Here is a 20,724-nt window from a genome sequence, read left to right on the forward strand (position 1 = left end):
AATGAAGTCATATTTATATATAAATAGCGCCGTAGAAACTAAGAAACTAAGGACACAATTACAATTAACACGCACAAAGAAGCAGCAGTGTGTTAAGGCTGAATTATACTTTCACGAGTGACCATAGTGCGCGACTCCGCACACCTCGCGCGAACCTGCGCAAATGGCGGAGGTGTTTATACTTGCCGCGTCACATTCTTTGCAGTGTTGTCCGAAACGATATGTGGTAGTATAAAGAAACACCCCTCAAAAACAGGGGAAGGAACATTTACCTGACCAATATAATGTTGCTTTGTATTCCAGGTTTGAAAAGTGCTGGAATTTAGGCTAAAGTACTTGAAAATGCTTGAAATTGTAACAACTTCGTTTCACATCAAATAGCTGTCTGACTGAACAGTTCTCTTGTATTACGTTAACAAATAAAAGCCTCTTGTAATTCCAGGGTGAAACACGAGAGAACATGAAGACGTTAAGATTGGGTGTTTTGAAAATAAACAACCATTAAATAATGTGATAAAAAGCTAATTATTTCGAATAATTTCGAGTATATATATAAATATTTAACTTTATTAAGTTTAACGTGCTGGGTAATATTGAAATGGACCTTGAAAGTGGCGTACAAGTGCTGGAATTCCACCTTGTAAAAGTGTATGCAAACATGGCTTTGTTCATTGCACTGAAAAGTTACAAGAGTCGAGAGGTGCACAACCTCATAAATCAACAGTGCGTGAGGCCCTCGCGCACGGCAGGAGCCACCGCGATTACATCATTTTCGGCGCGCAACGTGTCAAGTATAAACCTAGCTTTAGGGGTAGTTCAAAGTAGGGGTGTAAGTTAGGGGTAGTTCGAGGTAGGGGTGTAAGTTTGGGGTAATTCGAGGTTGGGGTGTAAGTTAGGGGTAGTTCGAGGTAGGGGTGTAAGTTAGGGGTAGTTCGAGGTAGGGGTGTAAGTTAGGGGTAGTTTGAGGTTGGGGTGTAAGTTAGGGGTAGTTCGAAGTAGGGGTGTAAGTTAGGGGTAGTTCGAGGTTGGGGTGTAAGTTAGGGGTAGTTCGAAGTAGGGGTATGGCAAAACAGCTCTTTGCTCCCAGTTTGTCCTCTGAAACTCCAGGGGGCACCAACGTCTTGCTGGGCTGGGAGTCAACGCCGTGAAATGCTGCATTTTATTGCATTTGTTAATTTGGTGTTGATTTTGGTGCACAAAATTATTCATTTTTTTAATATTGATACTATTGAATGTAAAACTGACAGTAGGCATATCGTTACCCACCGAAATGTTGTAAATATTGTAAATATTAATTTAAACAATAATAATCTGCCACTGGCAGGTCCTCCCAGCCCAGTATAATCTCCCAGTCACCAGTGTGGCGATTCTGTCCTTCCTGGACAAGCACATCTGTTCTCTGTGAATCTTTATTCTTTGGTGCTGCCAACACTGGCTGTCATCACTGACTCATCTGCTCATCTATGGAACTCATCTGTGGAACACCGCAACACACCTACTGATCATGTGATCAGTCTAACCACACCCACTGATCAGTAATTGCGCCCTCTGCAGTACCTTAGTGAAAACAGCTAATGACATTTCCTCACGCCCATGTGTGGACGTGTCACGCTGTTATGTCTCATTTGTATGCTTGCGCTGTGTCCACAGAAATAGTGCCCCAGGACTTTTATAAAAGCCACACTGTACTCTTCAAATGTTCTGGTGCTGTCAGCACTTTATCTCTGAAACTGCTGAATCACATCCTGCCATCTTGTTGTCTCAGTGCCCGACAGCTTAACTGTTGGAAAATTGTGAACATTTCACTATTTTTATCCTCCAAAAACATTTGTTTGAATGTGTTATTTTAGTAAATTCTACCAACACTCAAATTTCAAAGTTTTTGTTTTTAGACAGCTAACTCTAATACAGTAAACAACTGAAGGCTCTCAATAAGATGTACTGAGAGGTTCCTACACCTCACAATGTTACCATGGTCCTGTCTGAGGGATGTCATACAGGAGTGTGTGGAGGCGTACGGAGGGGTACAATAGTGTGTGGAGGCGTACGGAGATGTATGGAAGTGTGTGAAGGTGTACAGAGGTGTGTGGAGGTGTACAGAGGTGTGTGGAGGCATATAGAGGTGTGTGGAAGTGTACGGAGGTGTGTGGAGGCGTACAGAGGTGTGTGGAAGTGTATGGAGGCATATGGAGATGTGTGGAGGTGTACAGAGGTGTGTGGAGGTGTACAGAGGTGTGTGGAAGTGTGTGGAGGCGTACAGAGGTGTGTGGAGGAGTACAGATGTGTGTGGAAGTGTGTGGAGGCATATGGAGGTGTACAGGAGTGTGTGGAGGCGTACGGAGGTGTACAGGAGTGTGTGGAGGCATACAGAGGTGTACCGGAGTGTGTAGAGGCGTACGGAGGTTTGTGGAAGTGTGTGGAGGCGTACGGAGGAGTGTGGAGGCGTACGGAGGTGTACAGGAGGCGTATGGGGGTGTGTGGAGGCGTAGGAGGTGTGTGGAGGCGTACGGAGGTGTAGGCTCCACACAGTGAGCTCCTACCTTGGCTCTCCCTGTGCTCTGCAGGATGTGCACCAGTGCGCTGGCCATCTCCTCCTTATTCCTCACACTGATGACGGGCTCCAGCACAGAGCACAACATGGCGTAGTTGTTGGTCACAAACTCTGCAAACTCCTTATACTGCTCCATGGGCAGGATGGAGACTGTCTGGAAGCGGGACTTGATGCGGATGGAGGGGCCTCCACCTTTAGCCTTGGTGGTGGTGGGTGTGCTGACCGGGTACCACTTCTCCACAAACTGGCGTCCGGCTACGCCCTGCGTGGGGATGTTGACCAGGCCCACGTAGTTGTTCTTGTCCTTCTTCTTCTTCTTGTCGACGTCGCGGTAGATGTGCACGGTGATGCTTCTGACGGGGGGCAGGCTGGCAAACTCAAAGTGTTCCCCCCAGAACAGGCAGTCCGCGCGGGGCTTGCTGGTGGTGCGGGCGTACAGCACGTCGTCCAGACACAGCTCACAGAAGTACTTCTTCTTGGGGGGCAGGTCTTTGGCCTCGATGATCCACAGACGCAGGACGTTTTCTGCTCGCCTGCAGTTGTCCTGGAGAGAAGATGGCACGCCCGCTATGGAAACCTGTTTGAGATCTTTAAAGCGTTCCTTCATAATAGCAACTGAAGAACCTGCAACTTTTGTTACAAAACTGCGCCTCAAAAATGAAACAGCAACATGAAGAGAGACTAGTAAAGATTATTAATATCTGAAAAGCAGCAGCGAGAACCCAAAAGCCAGAGGTCTACCTTATTGGGCTGAACTGTTCTTCTGAGGTTCTCCATCCACTTATCTCTCTCTGAGGCAGAAGAACAACTGAAGCACTTACTCCCACCTGAGTACATCACCTACAGAGAGAGAGAGAGAGAGAGAGAGAGAGAGGAAGAGAGGGAGAGAGATGGAGTAAAAGAGAGAGAGAAATAGGGAGGAGGGTTCTGTGAAGAACTGAGGTTCTAATTCCTCAGTGTATTATCTCAACATGTTCACTCTGGGAGAACACAAACAAACGTAAAGAGAGATGAGATGTTAAGAGAAGCTGCACCTCGAAGCAGAACTCCTGTCCCAGGACGCTGCTGTGGAGGGGTTTGATGTAGACGTCATCGTCCATGCTGAGGTCCAGAGCTTCTGCCGCACTCCCCGGACTCAGCAGAGACTCGTGGGAACAGGTCTCCTTCAGCTTGGGCAGGCCTCGAGATCTGACACACATGGACATCACAGCCCCTTTAACTCATCCACATCCTTCCTAATCAGGCGTATGACATATCGGTACTGTGTCATTTTGGGGTTTGATCCGCCGTCCCCTCCCTTGTATACAGGATATTAGTCATGTGATGCTGAGAATGCAAAGGAAACACTCCCCTAATTCAATAATAACTTAGCTTCCACCCATATGAAGAGAAGTGATATGAAAGACAGAGAGAGAGAGAGAGAGAGAGAGAGAGAGACAGAAATACAGAGAGAGATACAGAGAAAGAGAGTCCTCTAAGAAAAACGTGCAGATATTCCCGAAACGTGAGCAGTCTTCAGACCAGCGTGTCTGTCCTCTACGGCTAGCGGCGCACGCACGGTGTCCCACACACGCACGGTGTCCCACACACACACACGGTGTCCCACACACACACACGGTGTCCCACACACACACACGGTGTTCCACAGCCTTGTCCAGATGGGGCAAATCGCAAACCTACGAAAAGCAACTGAAGATGCGCTTGAAGGAGTTACTCCAGAGCATATCAGCAGGTCATGTCGTCTGTGGAGCCCCCGTCTACGTGGAGAGGAGCGTGGTCCAGCCGAGCGCTCCGGGCAGGGAGCTGCAGTGTGTGGGCTTAGGTGGAGGGAGGAAGGTGGTGCACACCACCCGCACCACCCCGGTAAACAAACGGAAGAACAGGACCTGCGGGACAGTGTCGCTATGGGAACAGCCCCAAGAGGAACTGCGGTCATGGAGCCAGGGACAAGCTGTGTGCGCAAACATCACACACACCCGTGACATGGCTGTACACACACACACACACACACACACACACACACACACACACACACACACACACACACACACACACACCAGCCAGTGACATGGCTGTACACACACACACACACACACACACACACACACACACACACACACACACACCAGCCAGTGACATGGCTGTACACACACACACACACACACACACACACACACACACACACACACACACACACACACACACACACACACCAGTGACATGGCTGTACACACACACACACACACACACACACACACACACACACACACACACACACACACACACACACACACACTTGTGACATGGCTGTACACACACACACACACACACACACACACACACACACACACACACACACACACACACACACACACACACACACACACACACACACACACACACACCAGTGACATGGCTGTATACACACACACACACACACACACACGCTCAGAAAGGCAGAAACAACTTGTTCACACCCCAGCATTCATCCCAGCAGCAGGTCTCTCCTCCGCTCCACACCTCCCTCTCTCCTCACTGGTAAACAGGAAGATTCCTGCACCACAGTGTCTGCAGGAAGCACGTGGTACCAACTTCTGTCCCAACAGACCCTGCCTCACTCAGCCCACTGGAGCACAGCGGAGGATACAGAGGGAGGGGCAGAGTACAGAGAGGAGAGGGTGGGGCAGAGTACAGAGAGGGTGGGGCAGAGTACAGAGAGGAGAGGGTGGGGCAGAGTATAGAGAGGAGAGGGTGGGGCAGAGTATAGAGAGGGAGGGGCAGAGTACAGAGAGGAGAGGGTGGGGCAGAGTACAGAGAGGAGAGGGTGGGGCAGAGTATAGAGAGGAGAGGGTGGGGCAGAGTACAGAGAGGGAGGGGCAGAGTACAGAGAGGAGAGGGTGGGGCAGAGTACAGAGAGGAGAGGGTGGGGCAGAGTACAGAGAGGGAGGGGCAGAGTACAGAGAGGGAGGGGCAGAGTACAGAGAGGAGAGGGTGGGGCAGAGTACAGAGAGGAGAGGGTGGGGCAGAGTACAGAGAGGGAGGGGCAGAGTACAGAGAGGAGAGGGTGGGGCAGAGTACAGAGAGGGAGGGGCAGAGTACAGAGAGGGTGGGGCAGAGTACAGAGAGGGTGGGGTTGTGCAGTACTTCACTATCTGTACCTTTGCCACAATCAGGCTTTTAGCTGGGCCATTGAAGGTCCTGTTAATTTGTAGCATTAGGGTCCTGATAATCTGTGGCATTAGGGTCCTGATAATCTGTGGCATTAGGGTCCTGATAATCTGTGGCATTAGGGTCCTGATAATCTGTGGCATTAGGGTCCTGATAATCTGTGGCACTCAGGTCCTGATAATCTGTAGCATTAGGGTCCTGATAATCTGTAGCATTAGGGTCCTGATAATCTGTGGCACTCAGGTCCTGATAATCTGTAGCATTAGGGTCCTGATAATCTGTAGCATTAGGGTCCTGATCATCTGTAGCATTAGGGTCTTGATAATCTGTGGCATTAGGGTCTTGATAATCTGTGGCATTCAGGTCCTGATAATCTGTGGCACTCAGGTCCTGATAATCTGTAGCATTATGGTCCTGATAATCTGTGGCATTAGGGTCCTGATAATCGGTAGTGTTAGGGTCCTGATAATCTGTAGTGTTGGGGCACTACACTGAGCAAACTCACATTGAATTTAACAAACGTGACCACACTCACACGGAATTTCAGCAATGCAGTGTAGGGAGGAGACGCTCCGAACTGCACTCTGCTGTATGGACGAGCGTTTGCGGTCCTGACTACAAGCAGCTGAATCAGAGGGTTCAGAGTGGAACAGAGAGGATCTACTCATTAAGCCGTTAATGAGATGATCTACTTATTAACATCTTAAATACACATTCATCAGCATCAACGACGCGGCTTGATGTGAACGTTAATGCCTTCAGGATGTGCAAATTATTTCAGCATACATTTATGAGACTGAATCAGAATTGTGTTGTATGAATAACCACACAATATTTATCACTGCATATCTTTCTATCTTGCATCAGAAAGAAATTCCATCTTAATTATAATATAGACATTGTAAACTGGACTGATAAAAATACTTAATGACAGAAAATTAATAACAATTATCGAGCAATGCCACCACGGTGAATCATAAAGATCACATCTCACTGTCAGGACCATGTGATCAGTCGCAATCTACAAACGTACAGCCACGGACTACGCTGGGCTATTAGCGTGGCTTATATTACTAGTCCGAACAGTGAGTGTAATTGAGAGAGCGCTACTTAACGGCGCCTTCGAGTGTTTAACAGAAGCCAGACAGTGGATGGGCGTCCCGTAGCAGACGCAGCACGTGAGCGGGGCGGTCTGGAGCCCCGGCACAGCGTAACGCAATAAGAGTGAGTAACATCATTATGGAAAGAGCACAGATGTGATCTTTATCAAACGCCAAAGAGAAGTCTGGATGGGTTGGGGGAGGAGTGGGGGGAGGGGAGCACCTCCCCAGATCTCCCTGGACCCACATGTCCATCACCACCACATGCACAGACATCCAGTAAAGCATGCGCGCTAAGCAAAGAAAACTCTGGAAGGCAGGGTGCTAATCTGTGGCGTGTGAGCCCTGCTAATCTGTGGCGTGAAAGCCCTGCTAATCTGTGGCGTGAGAGCCCTGCTAATCTGTGGCGTGAGAGCCCTGCTAATCTGTGGCGTGAGAGCTCTGCTAATCTGTGGCGTGAGAGCCCTGCTAATCTGTGGCGTGAGGGCTCTGTTAATCTGCAAAATCTCTGTGCCCATCAGCACTGTAAGTGTGGAGCAGTTTAGAGGTCTGCAGGTCGTGCCCTTTCCCCCAAGGGCCACGTTGTCTGGTCCCCCTGTCACAGATAAGCAGGACCAAATCCACTCCAAAGGCAGTCTAGTAGTTCTTGTTTTAAATGGACCTTGGAGTCAAGGCACCCCTTATTCACCAAACAAAAAAGATAAGCAAAATAAAAATGATTTATCAGAATAATTAAAGTCAGCTTGTATAAAATGGAAACTTCAATCAACAATGATTTTAAAGGGTGCATATTATGGAAAATAATCTCTTCACATTCCAGTTTTTTGTGTGAGCTGCTGAGGTCAGAAAACAGGGGCTTCACTAAGCTGTTCAGTTCAGTCCCCGCTTTCACTAGAGGAGTCATTAAAATTGCAATGCACCTGAGAAACCTCCACCCACATCCTGAGATCGACTCTTGCTATGGTGTGATTGTTTATTTCTTCTTCTTCATGCAAGCACTGGAGCCACTAGCATTACGTTGAAGCTAAAAGCCACATATAAAGACTTTTCTGTTGAAGCTAAGAGCTACATATAAGAACTGGTGTGGGTTTCCCGAAACGTTCGTAGCGCTAAGTACTTCATAACCTCGTATGAAACATACGAGGTTAAGAAGTACTTAGCGCTAAGAATGTTTCGGGAAACTCACCCCTGCTCCGTTGAAGCTAAAAGTTACATGCGAGGACTGCTCTGTTGAAGCTAAGAGCTACATGCGAGGACTGCTCTGTTGAAGGTAAGAGCTACGTGCTAGGACTGCTCTGTTGAAGCTAAGAGCTACGTGCTAGGACTGCTCTGTTGAAGCTAAAAGCTACATGCGAGGACTGTTCTGATGAAGCTAAAAGCTACGTGCATGGACTGCTCTGTTGAAGCTATTACTTACATCGTTGGTTAAGTGTGGACGTGAATCACGTGAGAATAAAACGGTAGAATGGCTGTAGATGTTACTTGTGTTTGCTGTTGAATCTACAGATTCTCAAGACATTTATCACTGGTTACTGGGGTCATTTCACACAATCTGAGTGTTTAATAGTTACGGCAATGCAACCATCATTTTTTCTCTGAACCAGATGCATGTCACCTGTTGTTCCAGTCACCTGTTTAATTGTACATACATGATTCTAGACTGAAAATTAGAATAATCAGTACTGTTTTTATTGCTTCACCAAACTTTGCTGCTCACTTGTAAACTCCAAGTCTTGGCTATGCATGAGTACCTTTGATTTCTGCAATGGGACTTGGTACCACAAAGCCATACTTGCATCTGTACACCCAGAAGAGGGGGCGGGACTAGCACTGGCGCATTATTATTTAAAGGGACAGGCACTCAAACCAGCCGTTCTAAATATATCTTTGTAGACAGGGTGAAGAGTGATGTGGTGTAGTATTCTGAGCATAAACTATGTTAACTTGTGCAACGGGGGTATAATTGGTTCCCTTTAATTTAGCTTTTAATCTCATTTAAGCACACTAGCAGGATAGCTGCACCTCTGAAGGGATACTTCTAGCCCACAGTGGGGCAGTATAGAGCAAAGAAGAGCAACCTTAGGCAAAAAAAAGAAGAATTTAAGCACCGTGTTCATTTCTGTAGTAGTCTGTCAGTGTCCTGTTACTGACAGTCTGTAGGATTAAAAAAGATTCAGTGTCTCTGATTACCAACCAAACCATCCAGTTAAGCTGAACAGTTTTCATACCAGCACATCATGTAACCAGCATTGAGATTAAAACATTATCCTTCAGGTTATGCAAGACGAAATGAACTATATTCACTCTATTAATCTGTATTAATCACCTTTGAAGGTATATAATGAAACACACAAACACACCATATTCGGGTGTGTCCGAACTGTTCCCAGACTTTAGACCTTTTCAGTTATCTTCCCTTAAGGCTTTAAGGGATGGAGAGGGATGTGAGGTCATGTCAGAACCGGGCCGTCACAGTCGGGTCCTACCTGTCATTGTCGGCGGGACGCAGGGAGGGCAGTCTGAAGCTTGAGTTCCGATCCAGCTTGGTCTGGCTCTTTGTTCTCTTAATGGACCCTTTCAATCGCTTACTGAAAAAGCCCTGGAAGAGTGAGAGAGAGAGAGAGAGAGAGAGAGAGAAGGAGAGAGAGGGAGAGATTCCGGTCAGGTTTGTCCCTGTTAGAAAGGTATGCAGGTGTTTGACAGGCCGAGAGTGTCTGTGTGGGTGGGCTAGTCTGGGTGACTCAGTGTTTGCCGTCCCAGCCTGTCGGGAGTGACTAGCCCAGTGTGTCTCCAGTTACCCTCCAGCAGAGTGAACACACAGCCCCGTTGATCACCCACTGCATACAGCGAGGAGCTTTGGCTTCTCTGCTCAGTCCGCCACCGCCTGCGTGGGCACTGGCCCGTGACTTCCTCCGACAATAAACAAACTTCTCTGAGCAGGCCGTGTGTTGAGGGTTCTTAGTAAAGGAGCAGACAAAACAGCCGCTGTGGACAGGAATGTCAGACGGTCGGCTTCCAGCGCAGGGTCAAAGTACACAAAGGTAGTAGTAGCCGACTGCCAAGGCTCTTCCCAGCTGCGCAACATCGCCATTTCACCCAAGAATGCAGCACTTGCTCAACGCCTCGGGGGAAAGAACTGAAATGAATCAGTAACCAGCAGCGAGGGTGAGAGTTCAGACAGAGACAGGCACGCTCATCCAGAACTAACGCGGGCGTGCACCAGACACCGGGCGTGAGCCAAAGAGAAAACCAGAGATATACAACTGGTGACGGCTCAGGAACAAAGGGGAGGTGTTATAATGGTTGGAGAAACTAACAAAACCTGTGATTTCTGACTGTGCACTTTTCTGCTAACAATGTCCATTTTGGTCATATTAACGCAAATGAGTAATCAGACAGCACGGGCACATGCCCTGGAGGTGAAACCGTAAGATGGAAAAATAACAAGAAGAACAGCACCTGAGAGGATTTACAGTACTGAAATTACCGTAAGGAGGGAGTGTTTAGTGGCTAAAGCAGTCATTAACAGAGAAGCACTTTATAAAAGGCATCACTCCACTGGGACATGATACTCCCTACATGAGTGACTCAGGAAAGCATTAAAGAGCCTCAACAATCAGACACGAGTTACGAAAAGAGGGGGAAGGAAGAAGAGAGAGAAAGAGAGAATGGAGAGAGAGAAAGAGAGAGAGAACAGGGAGAGAGATGGGCATAAACCAAGAGCCCGTAGCTCCTTGGAAATGTGGGTCTTGTGTCCGTTTGCCTGCCATTGCAGACACGTGTTGTTGAGACAGAAGCGGAAGACTCCAGCACACCTCCACAGTGGCGTAGCAGCAGAATCCCAACACCTCCACCTGCTCTTAGCGCACCTGCCCCGACTACACCACCTGCAGCCCACACTGCCACCTCCACAGAGCAGCAAGGAAACAAACACTAAACCACACCTGGGCTCTGAAACCTGCCCAACACAACGCAGCACCATCTGCAGGACTACTGGAGTAGAGCAAAAGACAAACACGCACAATTCATCTCTTATAATCTCCCTCCACCTTCACAGTGCCAGGGATATAAATATAGCTGGCCCACTTCCTCAACGGGTAAAAATATCATCGAATTCCAACACGTCTGTCATTCTGTCTCTCTCTCTGTCTCTCTCTCTCTCTCTGTCTGTCTCTCTCCGTTTCATTTGCTGTGTGTTCACTCGCTATGTTTCCACACTGTACTTTCAGTAGACTATCACTGTGTTTGTTCTGATAGGGGGATTTGTACAGGACACGTCTGTGTATGTTACACATGTAATTGCTGGTTTATACCTATGCAAAGACCCGTGTTCGTATCTGCAGACATATGCGGGTGTCAAACACACATTCTCATTGGTGTTAGTTAACATGCTTTAACAGAACCTGAACACTGGAGGGCAACGTCCAAACCAGACTGTCAACAGAACAAAGATGAAAGTGATGTGAACAGCAGCACATCTGTACAGGATGAAGGACGACACTTGAACACAGACAGAGCCATAAACCAGTCTCCATCATGACGTGGGAGTATAAACCAGTCTCCATCATGACGTGGGAATATAAACCAGTCTCCATCATGACGTGGGAGTATAAACCAGTCTCCATCATGACGTGGGAATATAAACCAGTCTCCATCATGACGTGGGAGTATAAACCAGTCTCCATCATGACGTGGGAGTATAAACCAGTCTCCATCATGACGTGGGAATATAAACCAGTCTCCATCATGACGTGGGAATATAAACCAGTCTCCATCATGACGTGGGAGTATAAACCAGTCTCCATCATGACGTGGGAATATAAACCAGTCTCCATCATGACGTGGGAATATAAACCAGTCTCCATCATGACGTGGGAGTATAAACCAGTCTCCATCATGACGTGGGAATATAAACCAGTCTCCATCATGACGTGGGAATATAAACCAGTCTCCATCATGACGTGGGAGTATAAACCAGTCTCCATAATGACGTGGGAGTATAACCCAGTCTCCATCATGACGTGGGAGTATAACCCAGTCTCCATCATTACGTGGGAGTATAAACCAGTCTCCATAATGACGTGGGAGTATAAACCAGTCTCCATCATGACACGGGAGTATAAACCAGTCTCCATCATGATGCGGGAGTATAACCCAGTCTCCATCATGACGTGGGAGTATAACCCAGTCTCCATCATGACGTGGGAGTATAAACTAGTCTCTATCATGACACGGGAGTATAAACCAGTCTCCATCATGATGTGGGAGTATAAACCAGTCTCCATCATGATGTGGGAGTATAAACCAGTCTCCATCATGACGCAGGAGTATAAACCAGTCTCCATCATGACACGGGAGCATAAACCAGTCTCCATCATGATGCGGGAGTATAAACCAGTCTCCATCATGATGCCAGTGTATAAACCAGTCTCCATCATGATGCGGGAGAATAAACCAGTCTCTACCATGATGCGAGAGTATAAACCAGTCTCCATCATGACACGGGAGTATAAACCAGTCTCTACCATGATGTGGGCGTATAAACCAGTCTCCATCATGATGCAGCAGTATAAACCAGTCTCCATCATGATGTGGAGTATAAACCAGTCTCCATCATGACACGGGAGTATAAACCAGTCTCTACCATGATGCGAGAGTATAAACCAGTCTCCATCATGATACGGGAGTATAAACCAGTCTCCATCATGATGCGGGAGTATAAATCAGTCTCCATCATGATGCGGGAATATAAACCAGTCTCCATCATGATGTGGAGTATAAAACAGTCTCCATCATGATGCGGGAGAATAAACCAGTCTCTACCATGATGCGAGAGTATAAACCAGTCTCCATCATGACGCAGAAGTATAAACCAGTCTCTATCATGACACAGGAGTATAAACCAGTCTCTACCATGATGTGGGAGCATAAGCCAGTCTCTACCATGATGTGCGAGTATAAACCAGTCTCCATCATGATGTGGGAGTATAAACCAGTCTCCATCATGACGCAGGAGTATAAACCAGTCTCCATCATGACATGGGAGCATATACCAGTCTCCACCATGATGCGGGAGTATAAACCAGTCTCCATGATGATGTGGGAGTATAAACCAGTCTCCATGATGATGTGGGAGTATAAACCAGTCTCTACCATGATGCGAGAGTATAAACCAGTCTCCATCATGACACGGGAGTATAAACCAGTCTCTACCATGATTTGGGAGCATAAACCAGTCTCCATCATGATATGGGAGTATAAACCAGTCTTCATCATGATGCGGGAGTATAAACCAGTCTCCATCATGATGCGGGAGAATAAACCAGTCTTGACCATAACGTGGGAGTAAAAACCAATCTCGATCATAACGTGGGAATATAAACCAGTCTCTATCATGACATGGAAGTATATACCAGTCTCCATTATGATGTGGGAGTATAAACCAGTCTTTCTATCATTATGTAAGAGAATAAACCAGTCTCTACCATGATGTGGGAGTATAAACCAGTCTCTACCATGATGTGGGGGTATAAACCAGTCTCCATCATGATGTGGGAGTATAAACCAGTCTCTACCATGATGTGGGAGTATAAACCAGTCTCCATCATGATGTGGGAGTATAAACCAGTCTCTATCATGATGTGGGAGTATAAACCAGTCTCTATCATGATGTGGGAGTATAAACCAGTCTCCATCATGACGCAGGAGTATAAACCAGTCTCCATCATGACACGGGAGCATAAACCAGTCTCCATCATGACGCGGGAGTATAAACCAGTCTCCATCATGATGTGGGAGTATAGACCAGTCTCCATCATGATGTGGGAGTATAAACCAGTCTCTATCATGATGTGGGAGTATAAACCAGTCTCCATCATGACGCAGGAGTATAAACCAGTCTCCATCATGACACGGGAGCATAAACCAGTCTCCATCATGACGCGGGAGTATAAACCAGTCTCCATCATGATGTGGGAGTATAAACCAGTCTCCATGATGATGTGGGAGTATAAACCAGTCTCCATCATGATGCGGGAGAATAAATCAGTCTCTACCATGATGCGAGAGTATAAACCAGTCTCCATCATGACACTGGAGTATAAACCAGTCTCTACCATGATGTGGGAGCATAAACCAGTCTCTAATATTATTTGGGAGCATAAACCAGTCTCCATCATGATGCGGGAGTATAAACCAGTGTCCATCATGATGTGGAGTATAAACCAGTCTCCATCATGATGCGGGAGAATAAATCAGTCTCGACCATAACGTGGGAGTAAAAACCAATCTCGATCATAACGTGGGAATATAAACCAGTCTCTATCATGACATGGAAGTATATACCAGTCTCCATTATGATGTGGGAGTATAAACCAGTCTTTCTATCATTATGTAAGAGAATAAACCAGTCTCTACCATGATGTGGGAGTATAAACCAGTCTCTACCATGATGTGGGAGTATAAACCAGTCTCTACCATGATGTGGGGGTATAAACCAGTCTCCATCATGATGTGGGAGTATAAACCAGTCTCTACCATGATGTGGGAGTATAAACCAGTCTCCATCATGATGTGGGAGTATAAACCAGTCTCTATCATGATGTGGGAGTAAAGACCAGTCTCCATCATGATGTGGGAGTAAAGACCAGTCTCCATCATGATGTGGGAGTATAAACCAGTCTCTATCATGATGTGGGAGTATAAACCAGTCTCCATCATGACGCAGGAGTATAAACCAGTCTCCATCATGACACGGGAGCATAAACCAGTCTCCATCATGATGCGGGAGTATAAACCAGTCTCCATCATGATGTGGGAGTATAAACCAGTCTCCATGATGATGTGGGAGTATAAACCAGTCTCCATCATGATGCGGGAGAATAAATCAGTCTCTACCATGATGCGAGAGTATAAACCAGTCTCCATCATGACACGGGAGTATAAACCAGTCTCTACCATGATGTGGGAGCATAAACCAGTCTCTAATATGATTTGGGAGCATAAACCAGTCTCCATCATGATGCGGGAGTATAAACCAGTCTCCATCATGATGTGGAGTATAAACCAGTCTCTATCATGATGCGGGAGAATAAATCAGTCTTGACCATAACGTGGGAGTAAAAACCAATCTCGATCATAACGTGGGAATATAAACCAGTCTCTGTCATGACATGGAAGTATATACCAGTCTCCATCATGATGTGGGAGTATAAACCAGTCTTTCTATCATGATGTAAGAGAATAAACCAGTCTCTACCATGATGTGGGAGTATAAACCAGTCTCTACCATGATGTGTGAGTATAAACCAGTCTCTACCATGATGTGGGAGTATAAAGCAGTCTCTACCATGATGTGGGAGTATAAACCAGTCTCTATCATGATGTGGGAGTATAAACCAGTCTCCATCATGATGCAGGAGTATAAACCAGTCTCTACCATGATGTGGGAGTATAAACCAGTCTCTACCATGATGTGGGAGTATAAACCAGTCTCTAATATGATTTGGGAGCATAAACCAGTCTCCATCATGATGCGGGAGTATAAACCAGTCTCCATCATGATGTGGAGTATAAACCAGTCTCCATCATTATGCGGGAGAATAAATCAGTCTTGACCATAACGTGGGAGTAAAAACCAATCTCGATCATAACGTGGGAATATAAACCAGTCTCTATCATGACATGGAAGTATATACCAGTCTCCATCATGATGTGGGAGTATAAATCAGTCTTTCTATCATGATGTAAGAGAATAAACCAGTCTCTACCATGATGTGGGAGTATAAACCAGTCTCCATCATGATGTGGGAGTATAAACCAGTCTCTATCATGATGTGGGAGTATAAACCAGTCTCCATCATGACGCGGGAGTATAAACCAGTCTCCACCATGATGTGGGAGTATAAACCAGTCTCCATCATGATGTGGGAGTATAAACCAGTCTTTCTATCATGATGTGGGAGTATAAACCAGTCTCTACCATGATGTGGGAGTATAAACCAGTCTCTATCATGATGTGGGAGTATAGACCAGTCTCCATCATGATGTGGGAGTATAAACCAGTCTCTATCATGATGTGGGAGTATAAACCAGTCTCCATCATGATGTGGGAGTATAAACCAGTCTCTATCATGATGTGGGAGTATAAACCAGTCTCCATCATGACGCAGGAGTATAAACCAGTCTCCACCATGATACGGGAGTATAAACCAGTCTCCACCATGATACGGGAGTATAAACCAGTCTCTACCATGATGTGGGAGTATAAACCAGTCTCTATCATGATGTGGGAGTATAAACCAGTCTCCATCATGATGTGGGAGTATAAACCAGTCTCTACCATGATGTGGGAGTATAAACCAGTCTCCATCATGATGTGGGAGTATAAACCAGTCTCCATCATGATGTGGGTGTATAAACCAGTTTCTACCATGATGCAGGTGTGTACTTTATTAGCATTAGAACACACACGTGTGTGTGTTGATGCTCGTGGTGACACTGTGTAGTCGTGGTTACCTCCTGTGCTCAGTGAAGTGACAGCTGTGACAGAAGTGTAGTGGCTCAGGACACTCTGAGGACAACACCACTTAACCCAACACGGCCTCCGAGGCTTAATGAAAGTGGGCCGTTAATCCTTAAAATGGCTGGTGGTCTATTTCTGTATCGGACCAGGCAGACACTTAAGGAGCTACCCACTGTGGTTAGTGACAGACACGGAGGATGTATGTACATAGCCTGGGGTGAGAGGGTGTGTGTGTGTGTGTGTGTGTGTGTGTGTTGTGGGGTGAGACTCTTCAAGGGTTCATAAGGTCTGTGTGTTGAAGGCGGTTTCCGCTCACTGAGCAGGACTCAGGGCCGAGAGGAGAGATGCAGCCTAATACTCACCGGTACTCTGAAGGGAGAGGAGAGATGCAGCCTAATACTCACCGGTACTCTGAAGGGAGAGGAGTTCGGCCCGTCCATAGAGAAATTCTTCTCAGAGCTGCCCAGGCCCGAGATGCTTCTCCGCCGAGGGGAGCGTTCGGCGGACACGTCTGGGGAGAGAGGGGACAGAGGAGAGAGAGGGGAGAGAGAGAGGAGAGAGAGAGAGAGAGGGGAGGGATTAGAGCAAAGCAAGGACACAGTAAGGTTGCCTTAGACAGGAAGTAATACCCTAGACTCTTCCACAGCAGTGTTTATATTGAAGCATACACAGAGGTCCGACAAGCTATTGTGGGAAATTGTAGACCAATCACGGAGCTTGGGAGGCCTGATGCAGCTCCGCCTTCACTGTGTGGGTGGGCTTCTCTCAGGCATGGTGCCCGCTACCCTTTGCAACCACCGCTGACCGTAAGTTGCTGACGGGGGGTGCACAACCTCGCGAAGCAACAGCACGCGGGGACCTCGCGCAGGGGCGGAGCCACCGCGATTACGTCATTGTCGGCACGCGAAACCTTGCGACGGTCGCGGCGCATCATGTATAAACAAAGCTTGAGGGGTTACGGCACATGCAGCGCCGTGCGCAGTGCCCTAGTGCCTGTACATTTACATTGAATGGTCCAATGAAGGTAATTTAATCAGGACATTTCCTCACAGGACGTGAAATACGTCCCGGGAAATACAGACGTTTGGTCGCACTACACAGTAGACAAATCATTTTTGGCACTTACAGTTAAACTGCAGTTAGCAGCAAATGACTCGATATGCATATTACTATTACGAGTGCCATCATATCGCTTGTGTTTTTCAGATTTCATATGAGAATCCAGCGCTTTATAGCCCATTGTACCAAGTTTGAATGTTTTTCGGCAAGTTCACATCGCGCCTCATACGAATCACTGGAAGGTTTCAGCCAGCCACAATATTTTTCATCCTCCAGCCACTTCACTGAATGGACATTTACCCATGTCTGTATCGGAGCCTTGTATTGTTGTTCCCGCCGCAGCCCTCAAATAAAAGCAGCTTGTTAGGCAGCTAAAGCATCGTCTGCTGTTTCCACCTGTTAGGTGACGTACTACTGCCATTAGGCGGAGTATACGGCCATTGCGATACCCTGTGCCCTCCCCAGCCGTGTTCAGAACGTGAGAATAAACCAGCACAAGGTCAGAGGTCAGCACAGGCACAGGGGTCAACACAACAACTCTACAACAGTCATAGCTGTGAGGCCAGTTACACTACTGCACGACCCTGTCCCCTAAAATGGACGCCCAGTAAAGTACTTTTCAGAGGGGTTCTTCTCCATAAGACTCGTCTGTCCAGCCACTTTTCGTTATCCATTCCCTACGACCAGAGTTCTTCACCGAGGGTTGTTCAGAGCTGCGGACACAGTGGCACGTGCACGTCTGTCTGGAGCAGTTCAGGGTGTCTTTACCTGGGGTGCAGGGACATCTCTATGTGTGTCAAGGATGCAGAGGGACGTGACCCACATGTGCAGTGAAGCGTCCCGCTCCTCCCGAGGCAGCGTGGAGCAAAGCCCCTCCTGTTCACACACAAGAGCACCAGCGCGCTCCCTAAACACTCCGCTCTGATCGCCACCAGACCCGGCCCGTTCCCACAACGCTCCTCCATCTTGCGGGACGGCCGCTCTGAATGGATCAGCCAGGTGGTTCACCACTGCAGCACACTAGTGCAGCGCTACAACACACACCTTCACCACACTAGTGCAGCGCTACAACACACACCTTCACCACACTCGTGCAGCGCTACAACACACACCTTCACCACACTCGTGCAGCGCTACAACATACACCTTCACCACACTTGTGCAGCGATACAACACACACCTTCACCACACTCGTGCAGCGATACAACACACACCTTCACCACACTCGTGCAGCGATACAACACACACCTTCACCACACTCGTGCAGCGCTACAACACACACCTTCACCACACTAGTGCAGCGCTACAACACACACCTTCACCACACTAGTGCAGCGCTACAACACACACCTTCACCACACTCGTGCAGGGCTACAACACACACCTTCACCACACTCATGCAGCGCTACAACACACACCTTCACCACACTCGTGCAGGGCTACAACACACACCTTCACCACACTAGTGCAGCGCTACAACACACACCTTCACCACACTTGTGCAGGGCTACAACACACACCTTCACCACACTCGTGCAGGGCTACAACACACACCTTCACCACACTCATGCAGTGCTACAACACACACCTTCACCACACTCGTGCAGTGCTACAACACACACCTTCACCACACTCGTGCGGAGCTACAACACACACCTTCACCACACTCGTGCAGTGCTATAACACACATGTAGCACGCAGCTCTGTAATAGGGCTGTCAGGCTCAAATCCTGCAGGCCAGGACCACTGACCACTGGCTAAACGCAGGAGCATCACATTTCTGACATCTTTTAGAAGACACTTACAAAATAACAGCTAAGAAAGTGAGCTCCAAACCTATGGCCAGTTGCACTCCCCTACCCCCCAGAGCCCTCCCCCAGCCCCCCAGAGCCCTCCCCCAGCACCCCAGAGCCCTCCCCCAGCCCCCCAGAGCCCTCCCCCAGCCCCCCAGAGCCCTCCCCCAGCACCCCAGAGCCCTCCCCCAGCCCCCCAGAGCCCTCCCCCCACACCCCTATCCTGCCCGGAGCACCTCCAGAGCTTCCATTTAAATTCAGAGAGTGAGGAGACTGAGACCATAAGCACCAGTCAGCAGTACCAAAATGCTACTTTGCAGAAACAGCAGCAGCCAAGTTCTCTCTCTCTCTCTCTCTCTCTCTCTCTTTCTCTGGCTTCAGTGATCGCCTGCTCTATCATTCACACTGCCTCCTCAGCTGTCTGCAGAAAGAGAACTCCCACGCTCCAGAAGTGTGTGTGTGTGTGTGTGTGTGTGTGTGTGTGTGTGTGTGTGTGTGTGTGTGTGCAGTGCGTAACCTAGGAGAGCAGAGCTGGGTAATGACTAAGCGATAAACACGTCTCACGTCTACTTCATGCTAACGGAGAATGTGAGTGGTCACTGGAGCTCTGGGCTACCCGGTGTGTCAGGACGCAACATGCAACTTGAACGACCTCCAACACACAACTTAGGAAACACTTAGTGACGCACAGAGGCAAGCACGAATAACCCAGTGTAATGGAGCAGAAGAGAGAGAGAGAGAGAGAGAGAGAGAAGGAGAGAGACCTACAGAGAGAGGGAGACAGGAGAGAGACAGACATACAGAAGGAGGGAGACAGGTGGGGAGGGGGACTGGAAGAGAATACCTCTATCACAGCTGTTGCCCATCACCTGCTCAATAAACAGACCAGGTCAACACGTGATTGGCCGGCAGGTGACCATCGCCTTGTCCCGTCAGCTGCAGGGGTTTCCTCTTAAGTGTCCATTATTCCGTTTGAGATCCCACAGGACTCTTATCCAGCAGTCTCTCCATAGAGTCTCTGCCTTGTGTCTCTCTTCTCTGGCATGTCCTACCTCTTCCTCTCTCCTCTCTCTCTTCTGCGCCCTCGTTCTCTCGCTCCCTCCTTCTCCTCCGCTCCCCCCTGCACACGGTCTCTCTCCCTCTCCCTGCAGTCTTCGCCTCGGCAGCCTCTCCCTCGGACTCTCGCCCGGCCGGCCGGCGGAAGAGATTTTACCGCATATATTCAATCAATCTGTAACCTCACTCCTCTGTTTCTCTCAGCAGAAGAGAGAGAGAGAGCGCTTCCTTCCCCTTCTCCTCTCTCACCCCCCCCCCCCCCCCCCCCGCCAGCAGCGTCACACACTCTGTGCTGCAGCCTCCGTCTCCCTCTCTCTCTCTCTCTCTTTCGCTCACACACACACACACACACACACACACACACACACACACACACAAACTTCTTATTGAAGGTGATTTTTAGGTACAAAAAGGTGGTGGGAGGGGAATTCATGTAGGACATGGCTGTGGGAGGTCTGTGCATGTGTGTGTGTG

At 48.1% G+C, this 20,724-nt stretch overlaps 1 protein-coding gene across 3 annotated transcripts in view; it reads right to left on the reverse strand.

Annotated features, from left to right (window-relative positions):
- Positions 1 to 20,724, reverse strand: part of rasal2 (RAS protein activator like 2) — a 66,926-nt gene that overhangs the window by 11,558 nt on the left and 34,644 nt on the right. For all 3 annotated transcript variants that reach the window (XM_076973579.1, XM_076973580.1, XM_076973578.1), the window contains 5 exons: positions 16,747 to 16,853; positions 9,306 to 9,418; positions 3,586 to 3,739; positions 3,293 to 3,391; positions 2,541 to 3,095 (listed from right to left, as the gene is read on the reverse strand). In XM_076973579.1, the coding sequence (XP_076829694.1) occupies positions 2,541 to 3,095; positions 3,293 to 3,391; positions 3,586 to 3,739; positions 9,306 to 9,418; positions 16,747 to 16,853 (1,028 nt within the window). The remainder of the gene's footprint in view (positions 1 to 2,540; positions 3,096 to 3,292; positions 3,392 to 3,585; positions 3,740 to 9,305; positions 9,419 to 16,746; positions 16,854 to 20,724) is intronic.

The sequence above is a fragment of the Brachyhypopomus gauderio genome, chromosome 14, assembly GCF_052324685.1.
Source record: "Brachyhypopomus gauderio isolate BG-103 chromosome 14, BGAUD_0.2, whole genome shotgun sequence".
NCBI classification, from domain to species: domain Eukaryota; kingdom Metazoa; phylum Chordata; class Actinopteri; order Gymnotiformes; family Hypopomidae; genus Brachyhypopomus; species Brachyhypopomus gauderio.